The sequence below is a fragment of the Trachemys scripta genome, chromosome 10, assembly GCF_013100865.1.
Source record: "Trachemys scripta elegans isolate TJP31775 chromosome 10, CAS_Tse_1.0, whole genome shotgun sequence".
NCBI classification, from domain to species: domain Eukaryota; kingdom Metazoa; phylum Chordata; order Testudines; family Emydidae; genus Trachemys; species Trachemys scripta.
In genome coordinates, this window is record NC_048307.1 from 14,712,297 (window position 1) to 14,731,466 (window position 19,170).

The 19,170-nt window shown below is 43.6% G+C and overlaps 1 protein-coding gene across 1 annotated transcript; it reads right to left on the reverse strand.

The window, feature by feature from the left end:
* Positions 1-4,271: 4,271 nt before the first annotated feature.
* On the reverse strand, positions 4,272-18,170 carry NPTX2 (neuronal pentraxin 2). The gene is made up of 5 exons (XM_034784865.1): positions 17,470-18,170; positions 14,622-14,838; positions 9,216-9,460; positions 7,280-7,459; positions 4,272-4,892 (listed from the first exon to the last, which is right to left on the reverse strand). The coding sequence occupies exons 1-5, from the start codon at positions 17,929-17,931 to the stop codon at positions 4,665-4,667; spliced, it is 1,332 nt and encodes a 443-aa protein (XP_034640756.1). The 5' UTR covers positions 17,932-18,170; the 3' UTR covers positions 4,272-4,664.
* Between the last annotated feature and the right edge of the window lie 1,000 nt (positions 18,171-19,170).

Here is a 19,170-nt window from a genome sequence, read left to right on the forward strand (position 1 = left end):
TCCACCATGGCTGAGATGGACATGGTGTAGGAACCAACTGAGGACTGTTCCAACTCAAGGAGATCTTCAACTGGAGATACCTAGCCCGTTTACAGCCCCAAAGGGGCCATATGAGGGAGAGAGGCTGGCTCACGAGTACTTTCATTTCTTTGCTCACAGCAAGTTATAGCTTTGTGTGTTTTAAAGTGGAACAGATTTTATAGAAATCTGCATTATTGCATGTTCCAAGTGCGGTAGCTGTCACTCAGCTCCCCGTAAGTCATTACTTCCATGTATTCAAAGCTTTTTGAGAAATGAAGTTTGTCATGTCACTTTCACACTCCATAAACAATATAGATGCCGGAATATGGTAATATTTACTTCTGTTTTGCCATCTGCTTATATATGCACATAAAATGTGTGACTCCCAGGAATCTGGAGCTGCAGATTAATATCCATTACTTTTAGATGCAAGAAAAATGTTAAAAATGCAATAAATATACTTTCTTCCTTTTAATAAAACAATGTAGTATTGCATCAATTTGGAGGAAAATATATCAAACAATGTAAAACCACTCTCAGTGGATAATATGCTGTTCAGTGTCATGCCTTTGCTGAAAAGAACCGTTATATAAAATAACACCATTTTAGTTATGTAATCAGTCAAAACACAGTGGAATACCAGTTGTTTATCTTAGGCAAACAGAGACATATCCATCTCTGCTATAATTCCATTGCAGTCAATTTATCCTGGCCCTGAATGCACCCTTACCTGAGTATTGAGCCATCTCCTTTAAAATGCTAACACTTTGTTCTTTGATTTCTGCACTGGAGATGCGATCCATCCCCTTCTTTGTAGTTTTAGAATCTGTCCATTCGCTCCACTGCACAGCTGAGATGGAACTTGTGCAAAAAACAGTCAACAAGTAAGGGCCTGATTTTCAGAGCTATTTATCCCCACCAGCTCCCACTGAAGTCAGGAGCTGTGAGTAGGACGCAGCTGAAAATCAAACCATAAGTATGGAAAAGGCAGAGAGAGCTGAGAAGAGCCGGTTATCTCCCCACACTGTCCCCACGCTCCAGGAAGTCCTCCCCATAAAGTAGGGCTCCACGTGCTTTGGGATGGTGGAGCTGGGAGACTTAGTGGAGTAGATTGCACAATTATGTTATATCCTGATTTAGGCCCCAGTTTAGCAAGTTACTTAAGCATGTGCTGAACTTTAAGCACATGACTAGTCCCACTGAAGTTAATGTGATTACTCCCATGCTTAAAGTTAGGCATGTGCTAAAGCACCTTTCTGAATAAGGACCCACAGGACCAACTGAAACTCACAGGCTTTTGCTTACCTCATATACGGAAAGGATTCAAAGGCTCTAGCTGTGAATCGTTAGCCCTGCTCTTTAGGGCAGAGGCCCAGTTATATGGGGGGAGTATCTGAATCAGAGTTCCACCCATCACTCCTGAAAGCCTCTTCTTGGAGAGAGGCTGGGTCTCAGAGTCGAGTAGACCTGAAGTAACTACCAGTTTGATTAGGAAAGGAAGGAGAAAGAGAGGGATAGAGACAGATAGCCTGAGTGATGGATCCAGTTGTTTATCATCCCAATAAGATGAAGGAAGAATGTGAGCCCCTCCACTCAATGTCCTGCTATCTTTTGTTTGATAACCGCAGTTGGAATTTTTTAAATCTTGACCACACTCCAGAGTCAGGCAATCCTGTTTTGTTCAGGGTTGCTCTAACTTACACCAGGCAACTCCCAGACCCCTAATGCTGTTCCGGCAGCTGAGAAAAATTGGGACGTAGAGATACCTCAGCCAGAATCCTGCTCAAGGTGTGTCAGAGCTGCAACAGCAGCTCTACACCAGCTGAGGCTTCTCCTGTATAGAGGAGTGTGCCAATGTCTGGATCCTCCAGCTTTAAATCTACTTTGTGCTGCCAGCCCAATGCAAGTATCCTACACAGGGCCCAGGATTGGGGCCTTAATCTCTTGCTGCCAGACCCTGTGGTCTTCATTGCAGTTTATGTCTAACAATTTGATGAACAATTTGTGCATGGGCACCAAATCATTTCACTCAGTTCTGATCCATGTAACTGCTAGCTATAGATTTCAAAATAATTTGCTGCATATGTTATATACTTGGATTCTTTAGAATATACATGGAGACAGAGGGGGTTGAAATATCAGGCAGGGCACCTGTTGTTTTAAGGCTTATATTGAAGACTGTACAGTCCTGGGTGCTACAGGATAACATGCTGAACCCTTCCTTCTGAGGTAGGTAAAATATGCTCCTGATTAGTTCACTCTGTAGGGGTCCTTCTGCTGAGACTTTAAAAGTGAGAGGCCTGACTGGACATAAAAAACTTTGTCTAGGAGTAAGCGGATTAGCCCATTGTCCTCAGCACACTGTGCAGCACACTCTTCACTCCTCGTTTGCCACCTACTACCCTTACCCTGAGAGTATCTATGGCCATGTGCTCCCCTAGCTCTCATTGTTCCTCTCCAGGGAGGAAATCATTTCTGCTGGATCTTGGCCTACCTGCCCTCCGGTACGTCCATTGCTTTCCCCTCTGAACTCTTGCTGCAGTGTGGGCTGGTATAACCACAGAAGGGTTGGGACTAGTGCTCAATACAATGCAATTTACATGATAATTTATGCCCTTGTAAGTGCAGGGGAGGGAGGGAGGGAGGAAATGACACTCCTCCCTCCCCCAGCCTAGACAAGACCTCCCAGCCATGGATGGGAACATGGAGAAGGTAGGAGAAAGCGAATGCCAGCACTGATACTTAGGTCTGGCTCCGCCTGCCACAGTGGTGAAAGAAAATGCCTTTTTACAAGAGACTTTACATGCCATTACTTAGTGACTGGAGCCACCTGGGTGTGTAGTGTAAGTACACACTTCAGTCAGTGCAGGATGGGGGCTGTAGTTTGTATGTCATTCTGGAATAAAGGAAGTATATAAATAGAAATATAATTTGAGAAGACCAACTTTTTTTAGAGGCACAGTTTATATGTCTAAAAAATATGAATAAAATCATAACACTGTGAAGTGTCAGATGGTACTTCGCAAGAATATAAAGGAAATAAAGAAAACTGATTTTACAGTGCATTTTTTAATTAAAAATTATAAGAATTTTTCCTTTAAGAACAAACTACATATTAGTAGGATCATGTAACTTTATCCAACAAATGGAACTGTCACTATAGAGATTCTTACAATTCAAAACATGAAAAATAAAGTATGATATTTAACTTTATAAATTTCCTCTTTTAAAAATCACTTTTCTTTAAATCAATAAGAGTATTACCTCTCTTTTTCTGGTACAGTACATATGCTATCTGCAAGCCACAAACCAAAGAGTCACCAATACCAAGAAAATACAACTCTGTCTCCAGAGTATTGAGAAAGAATAAAAAGCATAATAAAATATACTTTATAAAGTCAGCTCAATGCTTACAGAAGTCATGACAATTAACAAGAATTGAAAGCCAGCACATTAGTCATACCACATAGAACCATCATAACACAGGAAGTGTCTGCAATAGAGACTTGTTGGAAAAATATATATAGTGATTCTCAGCAAATGGAAACTGAACTTTGGCACTTGCTTATAAAAAAGGCCTTTCAGAGCAAAACAAAACTGTAATTCACTTAGAAACATTTTATATGTATCTAGAAAAAAAAAAACAGACTAGAGTGATAGAATTCAGAGAGAAAAATGCAGCACACTCATCGACCTACATGGAATATGAGTACAGTTGTTCAACCATCACCTTACCCATGGGAGTGGGGAGAAGCAGAGGGAACACACACAGACTGGGGGCCAGAACCTCAGCTGGTATAAATTGATGTGGCTCCATGAAATCAATGGAGCCAAGCTGATGTAAGTCAGCTGAGTATCTAGCCCTGTCTCTGAATTTGGAGTAGAATAGCATTTGCATCATATTTTAGTCTCTCTCATGACCTAAAAGAGGCAACAAGATGGGGGGGGGGGTCATCTTTTATTGGACCAACTTCTGTTGGTAGAAGGTACAAACCTGTGAGTTATGCAGAGCTCTTCTTCAGGTCTGGGGAAGGAAGCTGAGTGTCTAGATCATGACAGACCACAAGACAAGAATTCTAACTTGTCTAAATTGTAAAACAGTTACCTTCTGTAATGTGGGTAGTGGCGCCTCTGCTACTATCTGCAGGTCTCAGGTGTGTTGCGTTAAGATGTGGTAAAGGTAGTATAAGGATTACCTCATTTCTTTAAAAAAGTTGTAAAAGAAATGTGTTGAATACAGGTGTGTGTGTGGGGGGGGGGGGAATTCAATACCAAGGTGTATGTTTTGCCTCTTAAAAAGCTTTGTGCTTTGTTTGCATCACATGTTATCAGAGAGGAGCAATTCTGCCACTCGAGATAGGGAACATTTGCTGAAGAATTAGTGTACCAAGCAAGAACCAGATCCAAAATCTATTAAACTCACTAGGTATCTTTGGATCCGCCTTACGATGACAACTGCTATTTGAGCCAACAGGCGCCTCTTTCATCTTCAGGAGTCATGCCCAGAACTACCAGCTTTATTTGTACCCAAGCAGTTTACTCAGGATTTTCCCAATTCATTTGATGGGGAAATAAGTGTGATAGACCTTACAAGAAATTGTCCTAATAAAATGGGGCACTTAAATAGAAAAAAATGAGTGTAGCTATAAATCTAGCAAACGCTCTTCACATGTCTCCACGGGCCATTTAGTTGCACCTCCGAATATATCAACATTGTTATCAACCCAGGGTATGATGTTTCCAGGCATGTTCGTAGAGCAGTTAGCAATATTCATGATATCTTCTGCTTTTAAGACCCTGTCCCATATATTGAACTGGCTCATCTCCCCAACAAAGGCTTGAGTTGCATCAAATCTTCCTCCAACTGTGTCCTTTATGCATATTAAAACAAAAAATTAATTGAATAGGTTTTTCCATGTGCTTCTTTAAAATTAAAAAAGCCACCCACACAACCCACAATAGGTGAAATGCAAATGCAAAATGCTAGTCACCAAGATTTTGAAGGGGGCTTTGTTTTATTTTTCACAAAATATTGCTCTTTCAAACATTTAGAAGTTCATGTCTCAAAGAACTGGTGTGCTGTATCACAGAGTGTGGATGCCATTTCCTATAGCAAAAGGGCCACATTGTAAATCAGAAGAGCTACTCATGCTCACTTGTTGGAGCAAGGCATGCACATGCTGGCCTTAAAAAAAGAGCTGATTTGGGGACTGATTGGGCAATCCTTGCCCAGATTAGATTTTGTTCACTTCAGTGATAACTGTGCATGTGGAAAGGGTGCTTTGAGTTCTTAGGCAATTATAGTAGTAAATATAACATGCCCCTGGACCAGTTATCTGCAGGGATTGAACCAGGACCTCTGGGTTTCAAACACAAACCACATAGTCTTTTAACACCGGCAATAGACGCTAACACCATCATGGTGGCGGCAATAGCAGTCTCACTCCTTAAGTGGTCCAGCCACTAGCAAGAGGTAAAGAGCTATACTGAGTTAGCATGATTATACAGCAAGACGATATACTTGGCTCCAATCTGTACTAGTATGATTAGGCAGAAGGAAAGCTTCACAGAAGGGCTCTGCTAGTGCTATAATGCTGAACTTGAGCCTCTACTATGCAGCGAACCTGACATGGTCAAGGAGCAATTCGGTTACAGCCAATAAGGTTATTGAATCTCACTTCCCTTTCAATTCATAAGCAGATCACAAAAATCGGTCAATTTATTCCTTAGGTAATATTTGCAAATTTCATAGCAAGATACCTTCTGTTTTACAAAAAAAGTTAGTAAAAGCCATTGCCAATATTCAAATACACCTCTACCCTGATATAACGCGACCAGATAGAACACAAATTCAGATATAATGCGGTAAAGCAGTGGGGAGCGGGGCTGCACACTCTGGTGGATCAAAGCAAGTTCAATATAACGCGGTTTCACCTATAACGCAGTAAGATTTTTTGGCTCCCGAGGACAGCGTTATATCGGGGTAGAGGTGTATCACAATTTTCAGTATGTTGGTTAGTTACATAAGTCACTGTATAGCTCAGGGGTCTCAAACATGTGGCCTGCGGAGTTATTTCCTGTTGCTGCCAAGCTCCCCTCACCTGTTACCTTCCCTCCCCCCCAGCATGCCGTGTCTCTGCTCCTCTGCCTACCTCCAGGCGCTTTCCACCGCCAAACAGTTGTTTGGCAGCGCTTAGCGCTTTCCAGGAGGGAGGGGGAGGAGAAGCAGGGAGCCGCACGCTCAGGGGAGGAGGTGGGGATTTGGGGAAGGGGTTGGAAGAGGCAGGGCAGGGGTGGGGCCTCATGGAAGGGGTGTAGTGCGGGGGGAGGGAGGCTTTTGTACCTTTATATGAAAAGGTGTCAATGATGTGGCTCTCGGGCCAATGTACTAGCCCTCATGTAGCCCTTGTGATGATTTGAGTTTGAGATCCCTGGTATAGTTAGTGATTGGATGACTTATGTAACTGGTCAACAAAGCATGATTGGAGAGCTGTCAGTATTAGAGAAAAGTGGCCTATTCTGCCTCTTTACAAAGGCATAGCATCTGCTTCAGCCTCCAGTGGGTTTGCCTCTGGGGTGGGGCAGGAAGGGACCCTGGACACAGCCACAAGCCTCTCCATTATGCCCCGTTGGGGCTTAGTGCTCAGCTGCCATAATAGTTGGATTCCTCTATGCATTCATAGAGGAACAGTGCCAATATTCTAGCTATGAAGAAGGGGGTGGAAAGAGAAGGAAGGGGCTCCCTGCACTCTCCCCCTAAGGAGGGCCAAATTGTGCCTGGCCCTAAGATTGGAGGCACAGTAACTACCATTGCAGGCAGTTGCCCATCACTATGTTCAGATGCATCATAACTGGTCAAAATCAGCCTATTTCCATAGAGTATCTAGCATCCATATAGCTACCAGCAATCGGTTTTAAAGGATTCATATTCAGGGCATTAGTCAGATCACTGGTAAAAGTAACAGAGCCAATGCTTCATATTTTAGCATTAAGTTAAGACTTGCAATAGGAAATATTTCATTATATATTAATGAAGAGAAATACAGCATGGTAATAGGTACTGATTTCAAACATCTGTTGCTTAACCACGCATCTCAGATGCTACACATGGAGAAAGGGGAATGGTATTTTATAACTGCACAATAGCAAATTCCAAATTCACTTTATTTGTGAACGGTAGGTTTTTCTTTTATTTCTGCTTTTAGAGAAGGGTGAGCGATTTGGTTGTTTTTACTAGAAAAATTTCTCTTCAACTCACCTGCTCCTGACCCAAAATCAGGACCCCTCCAGGTTTAATTGGGTGCCAAGGGGCTAAGTTTTCCCCAGTGCCAAGTTTCTCTCCATCCTGAAAAGCCTCCCACATTCCATCTCGAGTTGTCCATGTGACGCAGATATGATGCCACTTTCCATCACTAATAAACAGAGGAAGCTGGGCAACCTACATGTAGAGAACAATAATGAATGCCGGAGACCTGAGTCTGGCAGTGCCAGCCCATGGCCATTATTCAAAGACCAAGGCTTCATTACTATTCCAGGGTCTTCATAGACTGATACAGGACAAACATTCCCATTGAAAATTTAACACAAGTAATTTTACATTTGCAGCTATGCTGCAAATGGCTAATAAGACAATCCTCTCAATAAAAGGAGGGGTGGAGGTACATTCCATGCCCTGGAAATTCAGCAAGAAGGACATGTTTTCTGCTCCAGCTATGGCTAAATACCACAGGTACGAGAGCTTAGGTTACCACCATTTCTGCTGATGCTGCGCGTTAGTCCATAGCATTTCTTTGTTGTTGTTTAAATCCCTTAATGCTTAGCCCTAACCTTCCATTCAGTTTTCATGCTAGGATTGTCTGTCTTCAATCCTGGGGCTTGCCTGTGGCATTTGTAGAAAATACTGCTGCACTCTATTTGCTGAGAAAAATCTTGAGCCCCTCTTACTCCAGCTGTCTATGGGAACTTTACTATGGGCTTCAAAGGGCACAGGATTAGGCCCCTTTATCAGCATAAGCCAACACTGAAGTCAATAGAAAGACTCACTGGCTTCAGTGACTTTGGATCAACCCTTAGGGCAGAAGAATATTTTTAGCCTTACACAAGCAGTTAACAGTGTAGGCTAACAAGCCTACAAATGGGGAGAACATTTTACTATTAGAGATAAGCAAGCTCTAACCTCCCTTCCCCCCCGCCCCACATACACAAGCCAAAATTTAAAAAGGTATTTTTAATAAGTATTTCTTAACCCACTGCATGACCATGAACCATCTGAGTTGTACTGTAGGTATCTTAGCAACCCTATCCCTACACTCCCAGGGATTAGGTGTCAGACTTTAAAAACTCCACACGAAGAACAGTGTCTGACGCCAAGTTTTGATAAACTTCACTTCAGCCACTGTTCAACAATCTAGTTTTTGCTCAGGTAAGTAGTAGAATGGCTTAATTTGAGGTGTACAAGTTCTAAATCAATTTCTTTTGACATCTAGCCCAAACTGGGGGTTGTGGGGACATGTTCAGGGTACTTAAACAATTTTGAAAAGTTGGGTTTTAGTATTTTTCTTCTCAGGCCTGATTCTGCAGTGTGCTGAGCACCGTTAGTGTGTATTTGACACTTCTTAGAAGAGGTCCCTGATAATTAAACTTCTTATAGACAAAGGTAACAGTTGGAAGAGTTTGACATAAATTGAAGACCTAGTAATTAGAATATTAATAATAATGTCTTGGCATAAAATTAACCTGAGAGCAAAGACTAAGGCATATGTCAGATTCATTCTGATATATTAAATTCCTATTAATTTTAAAAGAACATCATTGGTTTGACTATGATCTCTTTTATACCGGCTCTAAACTGGTTTAACTTCAAAGAGGTTACTCCTGATTTAAACTGGTGTGAATGAGAGGAGACTCAGACCCAGGATATCTAAAAGTTTGTAATTGTAACGTACAAGCATAGGTGAAGCATATCCAGCTATACCACATTACCTATTCTCATGAACAAAAGCATCACCTAATTTTATTCAAAGCCATTCAATAAAAAGTATGTGCATTTTTTATTTTAAACATTAGTGCCCTTATCTTGCTGCCATTGAAGTCAATGGAAAAGTTACCGGAGATTTTTATAGTGCAGGATCAGGCCTTAAAACATCCTTTTACCTGAGCTGTATATTCTAGAAAGAAAAGTAGTTAGTTCTCACCTTGTCATTAATTAGCAATTCGATTGGATTATTGCCCCACTCTATCAGAACAATTTCGTTAGCCTGCCCAGGGACAGCATAGGAGAATGGTGTTCCAATTCCAGGAGAAGCACTCGACTTCAGCCACAAGCACACAGTGAAGGCATACAACTCTGGCAGAGTCTTCTTGATCTTCCCATATAAATAATTTGTGCGAAGAGGAAGACTGACCTTGAATTCATCCGGTGATTTAAATGCACTGCTTCCTATGGTTACAGAAAGAGAAAAAGCTTTACATGTGTTTAAGCTGACAGTCTCTTCTTAGCTAAAGCTGAACTCATAGTTAAGACATGTTATTTTCTACCTTTGACTGATTTAAGGAATTACACACAAATTATGTTCAAAGTACATTAAGGTTCCACAGACCTACATTAAGGTTGCACAATCTGCCCCACTTGTGTGTCTGTGTTATAATACAGTCTTTAATTATATGACTGCAAACTAGTTTTCCATAGGATTCCTGCCTCATTCAGTGCACAGAACGGACAGTGTTCAATAAGCAGCTATTCAATATTTTGAATTCTCCTTTTTGTCCAATGTGTGGCCTAGGCCTTATTTACTCCCTGTTATTAAAAGGCAGCTCTAAAAACTAATTTATTTCCCTCTCCCTCCCCCCGCCCATGGCCTTTTCTATGGCACTCATCACTATAGTATCTGAGTGCTTCACAAACATTAATTTATCTTTACAAACCCCCTGCAAGATGAGGTGGTATCATTATCTCCATTTTAGAGATGAGGACCAAAAGCGGAGAGATTAAGGGGAAAGTATTCACTAGGTCTGGGAGACCAATTTGAAATTACTTAGATCCAGATATCTCAGAGTACATAGTTTCCAATCAGGCCTACTAGTTCCATTCTGTGGGAAGAATTTTTTAAAGATTAATTCTGAACTGGAATGAAAAGTTTGAAGCTTACTGCAGAATGAAAATTCACAAAATTTGGCACCATCAAGACACTTCTTTGATAAATGTTGGTTTATTTCATCTTTTATTATATTAATTTTAATATATTTATATATTATACAACATAATGTAGATATTAATGTAATAGAACAAAACAAATTGACATTAAAATTATTTCAACTTTTTCCTGTTGAAAGTTTCATCAAAATCAACATATTACTACAATACATTTTGATTTTGACTAAATGGCATTGTCCAGTGGAAACTTGTATAAAAAGGTTTTTGATGAGCTCTAATACTTGCATTATATAGCACTTTAAGAGCCCAGCTCCCATTGCCTTCAATTACAGCCGTGAGTGCAATTCTGCTAATTAGACCTCAGGGTCTAGTTGGGCACCCAGAAAAATGAGGAAAACAATTCATGACTCCCTGTGAAAAGCTTGGTTTGACTTGCTCAGCATCACATATGTAGGAAGCAGAGATCAAATCCAGTTCTCCAGGGCAATATACAATTGCCTTATCCATGAGACTTTTATTCTTCCTATTTTATTCTGCCTCATTTACTCACACCTTCCAATTTCTGGAACAGCCTCCTTCACTACACAACCCTGATTCATCCCCAGAGAAGGTCTAGTCTGTGCACTGAACAAGGCAAGGATCATGTGGAAATAATAATATGTGAGCATGTAATTAAAGACTGTATCCTAGCACATTATGCACAAGGGGGCCAAATTAGGGTTGCCTGTGCAATCTTAATTCTGGTATTTCCTCACTTGTGTGCTTGACTTTCAACATTGGTTTTTGTAATTTCCTTGCTTTTTTTAAAAAAAAACCTAACTGGAAAAAACTCAGAAATGCTACTACTTGGCATCATAATGACAGGGAACTTTTAGATCCACCACAGACCTCTGCCACTTGTGCTAACAAAGTAACTGATAGCAATAGTAGGAACCATCCACTATGTGGACCAGCACTGGAGAGGGTTGAGACACTTTGCTGGTGCACTTCACAGATATTTGCTGCCAGCAGAGGAATGGCGAGACTCAGGATGCAAGGTTCCATTACAGGCTCTGGAGGGGTGGGGGGTTCTCTAGTAGGCCCAGACGCTTCTGTGCCTTTCCCCCAGAAGCTTGATCCCCTCCCCTGTCCTACTCTTCCCCACCTGTGGCTCATTCTCCTTGCCTACCATTCCCAGTCTCCATTACTCAAGATTCTCATCTCAGCCCTAATCTCCTTGTCCAGCCAGTCTTAGGTCTCAGTCTCACATACAAACACTCCCAATCTCTTCCCCTCCCCACACGTAGTGCTAGTCTCCTTGCCCAGCCTAGTTCCCCTCTCCCAACTCCTCTTTTGATCTCTCCTCCACTGTCTCCCAGGCCGAGTCTCCCTCTCCAGGTTCCTTATCCAATCTCAGTCTTCCCCCATTCATAATCCTCCACAGCTTCTTACCCCAATCTCTAGGCCAGCACACACACACACACACACTCAGATCTGTTTCTCCTCCCCTCCTCCCTTGTTCCTTCCAATTCCCTGACACACCGGTTCTCAGTCCCAGTCTCCTTGTCCAGCCAGACTCAGTCTGTGTTCCCCCGACCCCCGGTTCTGGTTCTCCCACTCCACACCATTTCTCACTCCCTTCCAGTCCCACTCTCCTTATCCAACCAGTCCTAGTTTCTTTCCCCTCCTTCCAGAGCCAGTCTCAGACTCCTTGCCCTAATCAACTCCTTTCCCTTCCCCTAGTCCGGGTTTTGTCCCCTCTGCATGCAGATCACATGGCTTCCTTCTCCACCTTCCCCTTGTTAGCAGCCAGGCAAAGGTGGGAAGGTCACCAAGAGCACAGGAGAGACAGGCTCCCTGCTCTCGGTTTCAGTGCCTGGCCCCAGCCATGCCCAGAGCAGCTTGGAGCAATGATTACAGGGAAAGTCCAGCTTCACCCCTGTAGCTATGGGCTGGAGGGAGCATGCTCAGTTTGTCTCAGAGGATTGAGCATGCACAGTCTGGTCAGTAGGTGCTCCAAGGCTCAAGCATGCTCAGTGAGGATGGTATCTTAAAAAAAAAAAAAAAAAGTAACTGCTACAAATCAAAGAATTCTCCACTAAACTTGTGCAAACTGATTTTTCCAAGATGTATAACTGGACCAGATTTTCAGGGGGCTATTAAAAGGCACATCCTTGACACAAAGGCCATGCCCCTGACAAATTTCAAGCCTTTTCGCCAAAGCATGGGGAACTAGAGCTAGAATTCAACATGGCCAAGTCAGTGCATTTTCCCCTACCCTTGATCTTTGAAATTCTTGAATTTTTTTTTGGGGGGGGGGGGGGGGGAAGAACTTCAGCCAAAGCCATTCAGGCTGACCTGGAAAGTTCCAAACCCCAAACAGTTGTTTGGCAAAGCCAAAAGCAACTAAACAGGGTCTTATCCTGGGGAGTGTCAGGCAGCCTTTTATATAGGTGGTGCTACCAGCCCTGACTATAACTAACAAAGAAACAGACATTTGCAGCGGTAATAGTAGGTGCTAGGTTACATACACATAGTAAGAGACAGTGGCTTGCAGTCTAACATAGCACTAGGTTAAAATGCCCTAAGAAGCCTTTGGTGTGCACCAGCAGGGTCTATATGGACCAATTAATGAGCCACAGATTAGTGTGCTTTAGAAGTCACACCCCCATAGTGCTCATTACCTCATCAGGTAGACAAGTCCTTGGAGACCATAGTCATCTCTAACTCCTCCATATCAAAATCAAGAGCCAGTCAGAACTCTTCAACAGTCTACTACTATCCTTTACAAAAGATTGTCTTTTGCCAGGACAAATGTAAGGTCCAGTGAGAGCCTATGGCTGACAGTCTATTGCAGATTACAAACGGATTAGCATTTGAAATAAAATTAATACTTGGCACTTGTACTGCTCCTTTCATTACAGCATCCCAAAGGGCTTCACAAACATTAATGGACTCAATTTCTCAACAGTCTCAAGAATTAAACATAGCAAGTATTATCCTGCACTTTACAGAAGGAGAAAAGTAAGGCACAGGAAAAGCTAAGTGAGTTGCCTCAAAACTGCAGAGAAAAGCAACAGTGCCAGGATAAGAACCCACATCTCCCAATTCCTGGCCCCAAACACTTCAACTCCTTAGAAATCTTTGGAGATCAGCTTTTTAAAAAAGTCCTCTCAGCTGTTTTTAGTCCCCCAAAGAGTTATAAGCACTGGATATTGGACTCTTTTACTTCTCTCTCTGAAGACCTGTGTCCTACAGGGACACACTATTTCTGGCCCAATATTACAAGTGTCAGTGAGTTTGCAATTCAAGGCACTTTTATAGGCATAGTCTTCATCAAAAAGGTTCTAGAGAAACTTGTTAATTTGGAAGGGTTCATTGCTCCAAGTTTATTGCATCTCAGACATTTTCACTGCAGCTAAGACTTTAGCTTTGATATTGGGAAAATGTTAAGTGACCAGACATCTCTTTTTGCACATTTTTTAAATGAAAAGAACATGCCCAGCACTAAACAAATGGATCCATTAGTCTGTAGTTTAAAATTCATGAGATGTGTATGTTTGCACGTTTTTGAAAGTACACCCACTACAATTTGTTTTTAAGTGGACTGCCCATTCAGCCAAGCAAGTCATTGTCCAAACCTGCTGTTTTTATAGACATTTAAGGAGAATCTAATGCTATGCTTTTCTCTCTGTAGGTATATTGTCCTTGCAGAGGGTTTCATTTTGTAATTCATTGACACATGCATTTGTAAGTTAAATAAATGGACTCTACTCACACATGCAGTTCCTCAGTAATAATTAATCTAAATATCTGATTAAATGATTAGGATTAAGAGTGTCTCCCAGTGGCACATGTAATCCACTGTAAAACCTGAAGGTTGCACATTTGGGATAGGACACATGCTTCAAGGTCTGCTGAATCTCAGAGGCAATATTTACCACTAAGGAAAACCAAAGGTTTTGGTCTCAATGGTGTATTCAACAAAAAAAAGTGGAAAGGGTCTAGTGGCATAATTAGTGGCTGCAGATCTAGAGGGTGAAGTTAGCTGCACCAGCCTATGCCAATAGGCAACTTGTGTTTGCTAATTTTATCTGCACTGAAAGTCATGTGAGCTAACAGTGTCAAGAGCACTTTTGAGGAGAATTGCCTCTCCCCCCCACACCCTTCTCCATTTACATGGCCCCCATATCTAGAGATATCTTAGCATCCAACAAACTTTAAAGGAAAACCCCTAGTATTATTTTTTCCAGTTTAGAGATGAGAAACTGTATGGACAAAGTCACTTGTCCAATAAGTATGTGACAGAGGCAGGAATTGAACCCAGATCTCCAGATACATAGTCCAGTCCCTCAGCACAAGAACATGCTCCGTCTCTTAAGAGGTACAATTCTAGTACTGCAGCAGAAGAGGAGGAAAACTAAACAGCAACATGCAGGGAAGGCTTTAAATTCTGTTTCTAAATTACCTTTTTCTAATTCAGAAACTCTTTCTAGCAATGCACTCAGGGCTGTTTCTGTCTTTTGCCGATGGGCTGAAGTTTCATTATGAAGCAGGGATTTCTCATCCTCAAGTTCAGCCACTTTGCTTAAAAGCTGGCGCTCTAGATCTCCAAGCCTCCTTTGAAGCATCTCTCGAAGCTCATTAGGCAGGGCTGCATAGGACACATTGGCTCGAAGTTGGTGCTTCAAGGAAAAAGAAAAGATTTTATGCCATATCTGAAAAAGCAAAAATTGTGAAATGTGGGTCTGCTCATGACCAAGGAAGAAAGCAGTTTTCAAACCCAGAGCACTAAGCTTTCCTGAAAGTATAATAGAAATGCTAAAAAGTAACATCATGTTCAAACCTTTCATCAGGCTAACAAAAGAAACAGACTCATTACTTTAATACCAATGTATTTGTTTAATGCTTCCCTTGTTTCCTATCACTGAAAGTTCAATAAAATAAATTCCAGAAGCCAAGTTTGATGTATTTAAAATAGCTACATGTTGCACATTTAAAAAAAAAAGTCAATTCAACTAATTAAAAATGACATTACCAGACACTAAACCAGAGTTAATTAAACCAAGAAAATGTTTTGATTACTTTAAAAAAAGTCAAAATAGACATTTTGGGTATTTTAATTTGGTAAATAGTGAATGATTTATTAAACAACAAGAGTTCAGATATTTCATCAAATCAACTCCGAAAGTGACCCATTATGAAAATTATTTGTTTAAGTTGTCAAAGTGGGATAGCCTTTATCCCAAATGACACTGATTTACTTAAATTACAGCTAAAAACCAAGTTTTATCTTCTATGGGCATTTTATTGCCAAAGCTTTCCTTTTCCCCCCACCAAAATTATAATGCTATCAGGAGGTTCTTCAATAAATAGCAGCATAATAAGAGACTTAATGTTACACTGAACAGGAAAAGCTTTCAAAGTTGTCCTTGAGAAGCAGCCCTTTTAAAATTTTATGTATTTTGTATTGAATGTTCTCTTCCAAAGAGAACAGGAGAACAAAAGAGAACAAAAGCAAAGAAATGGAAAGGGAGGGTAAAGAAAGAAAGGAATAGGGCAGAGGAGAGAAGAATGATCTCAGTTTCCATCTGCTAGGATGGAAACAAAGATTTCTAAAATGTCAGACCAAATCTTTTCAAATTTACCTGAGGTCCATCTTTTCTGAAAGATTACCTGCTCTCTAGCTGCCAGGACAGCCGAGTCACTGTGCCAAGCTTCTATCACTGGAAGCAATTTGCTCGTCCTCCAAGCAATACAAGTAGTTTGGCTACAAGCACTGCTCTAGAGAGCCAAGCTTTCCGTGAATTGGAGAGTTTCCAAGATGGTGGGTTACTTCCCAGAACTGTGTTTTGGGATCTAATTTTTAAGGAGGTATCCATTACCGTATCAATCCTCCTGCCTACTTCTAGCCAAATGGATCATATTCTGGGACAGTCTCATACATGTTAGACAGTGTGACTCCAGAAGACCCTCATCTCCAGCAGCAGGCGAGGCCCAAACACTAATCTATGAGAAAGTGCCTTGAAAAATGTTTAAAACCTCTACTACTGATCTATTATTAAAACTGATTCAACAGCCATTCTGGTTAAAGAATAGCTAGTAACAATTGACTAGACATGAACTTTTAATAAAACATTTTAAATCCTCTTGGGAATCACATACATCAGAATGGGGTCGGGGAGAAAATACCTAGAGTTCTGCCATGGTCGGGGGGGGGGAGGAGAAAACCAGCAACACTGCTTGGGAAAAAAAGTTTCCATCCAAGCAAACATTGTCACAAGTGCTGTCTAACTGAGCCTAATCCAAAGCTTACTGAAGTCAATGAGAGCCTTTACAGTGATTTCAGTGGGCTTTGGGTCAGGCTTTGTATTTGTACAGTTCTTTGAATGACTCGCTTTCACTCTAGACCAGCTCTCACTAAAGCATCGTGTTGTCTTTATGACCCGCACTTCACAACTTTCTCCAGGCCCTTGCTGTTTTGTTCAGCACCCTATGTCAAGGTCGTATGGCCGCTTTGGCCGGACATGTCAGCATCACATTCCAAGCCCTGCGCAGGCAGGTTCTCAGCCCTAGCAGAGATTTGGAAATATTAAAAAACAGATACTAAGCCCATAACAGCAGGAAAATAAAATCCACAAATCTCTTCCCATTCATTTTAAGGGCAGGGACATATTAAGAAGGATACTCTATTATCCATTAACCAAAACAACAAACAAATCAATTCTCTGTAGCCTCTCCTGCTGGGTCACTTGTTTTTTCCCCTTTAAACATACATCTAAAGGAATTCATTAACAACTTAACATGCACCCAGCACAAGGGTGTGCACTGCAGATTGCCTGTGTAAAGCACCCATTTATTCAGAAAGTACAGTACCTACATCCAGTTCTCTTCTCAAACCTCCCCTCCAATGCCTCAAAGGAAACGTGGGCCCTCGCTCTCACTACACTAGGGCATATCCTTAGAGAAGAGGGGTCGGAGACTATAGCACTGATTGACCCAGAAGCTGACAAAATAAAGGCTCTTGGCGGGCCCCCGCTGCTGGATGAACCATCTGTAGCTGCTGGCGAGCGATGCCTGTTCCTTTCAGTCTGTGACTGGGAGCAACTTCGTTAATTGCCCTCCTGAAAGAGACCCGTGTATTTTCAGTGGGTGACATCAGTCCCCCCCAGGGCTATTCATCACAGCCTGGCGCTGCCGTGGACATGGCATCTCGGATTAAAAGTGCTCTACAGACATACATACACAGCAGCAGCCGCCCTGTCTGCAGCACCAGGGACAGCTCCCCATCCAGCCTGTCCCTGAGCATCTCCTACCTCCAGGTTCTCCAGCCGGTCCTTCAGCGTCTGCATGGTCCGGCTCAGCTGGTCGATGACCTGGGTGGGATCCCGGGGCAGGTCCCCCATGGTGTCTTTGCCTTTGCCCAACTCTTTCCTCCACCCTCCAGTCCCGGGCTTGCCGTCGGGGCCGGGGGAGCTCTCGCAGCGGCTCAGCTTGCCGGTCAGCTCCCGGATGGTCTCCCGCTGGTTGCCGATGGTCTCTTTCTGCTGCAGGATGGTCTCCCGCAGCTGCAGCACGGTGGCTTTCAGCTCCTCCTCGGAAGGGAGGACGCCCCCCTGCATGGGGACCGGGGGCAGCGGGCAGCCCGAGGGGGCAGCGTCCAGCGGCAGGGAGGTGCACACGAAGCGGCTCCCCGGGGGGCTCTCCTGGCCCCTCACTCCCCGCCAGCTGGCCCCGGAGGCGAGGGAGAACAGCAGCCCAGCCAGGAGAGCCAGCATGCCGGCTCACGGGGCACAGAGCCCCCGAGGGCAACGGGGAACGAGCCCTTAAAGCTGCGGGAAAGGGGATGGGGGGTCACTTGGGGGACGTGGTGTAACTCAGCCCCAGCACGGAGCTCTCCGGGGCGGCTGGGACAAGGGGACCCGGCGCTGCCCGCTGCCTCCTCCGAGCGCACGATTGGCGGCGGCCGCCCCGGACAGCTCCGAGCAGAGCCCGCTCCACTAGCTGCGCCGCCCTAGCTGCTGCGCTCGGCTCCGGCTCGCGGGCTCTTAAAGGCAGGGCGGTGGGGGAGAGGCCGGCGGGCGCTGGGGGCGGCGGGCGCTGGTTGGTTGGGGCCCGGGCTGACGCCACACGGTCCCCCGCGCACTGAGGAGCTGGAGGGGGTGTGGGAGGCCAGGGAGACTTCCCATTGGCTGCTCGTCAGGACGGGGAGACGCGTGAGCCCGTTCAGCCGGGCTCCGGGCAAGTCAGGGGAGAGCCCCGCCGCCTGAGTCATTAGCCCGCGGGCAAGGCTGACACGCAGGCGGCACCGCTGATGGGACTTCGGGGGCGAGCTGCGGTGATGAGCACGGGACGGCGTGGGGGCTGGTAGAGCCTCAGCTGGATCCAGGCTGGACGCTATAGCAATAGCCTGCTCGGGGGAAAGACAGCCACGTGGTGAAAGCACGGGATCCACAATTGGGTTCTTGTCCTGTCTCCAAGTCACGGTCTCGCCATGCCTCAGTTTACCGTTGTTACGATGGGCATCCTGCGACTTCCCTACTTTACGCTAGTGAGGGTAAATTACTGAGGCCACCATTTTCGAAAGTGGACAGATTTTGAGGTTTTGGGTTGCTCTGCCTTTGATCTGTTTTTTTCAGAAGTGCTAAAAGGCTCATAACCCCAGAGGAAGTCAACGGGAGGGGTAGGTGTTCAGTGCTAAAGTCTGTGTTGAGATATTCCATATAGAAAGACACTATAACTTTGAAGTGATACGAGGGACTTCCGCTTTCTCCAGTCAATTTTGTGTTGACTGATGAATTGTTCAGTACAGTGCATTTTCAGGAAGAACTGAATTCAAGCATGCAACTACTTGCATTTCAGTGTGTGTAGGCATCAGCTATCCACTCCCCATTGTCAGTTCAGGAATACCCAACACCCACTGCCTGGGGAAGCATTCCTTAAGTATCTCTTCTTCAAGGTGGAAGCCTTAGGACCCAATCCAGAAAAGCACTTAAGCACTTACTTAAGACAGTCCT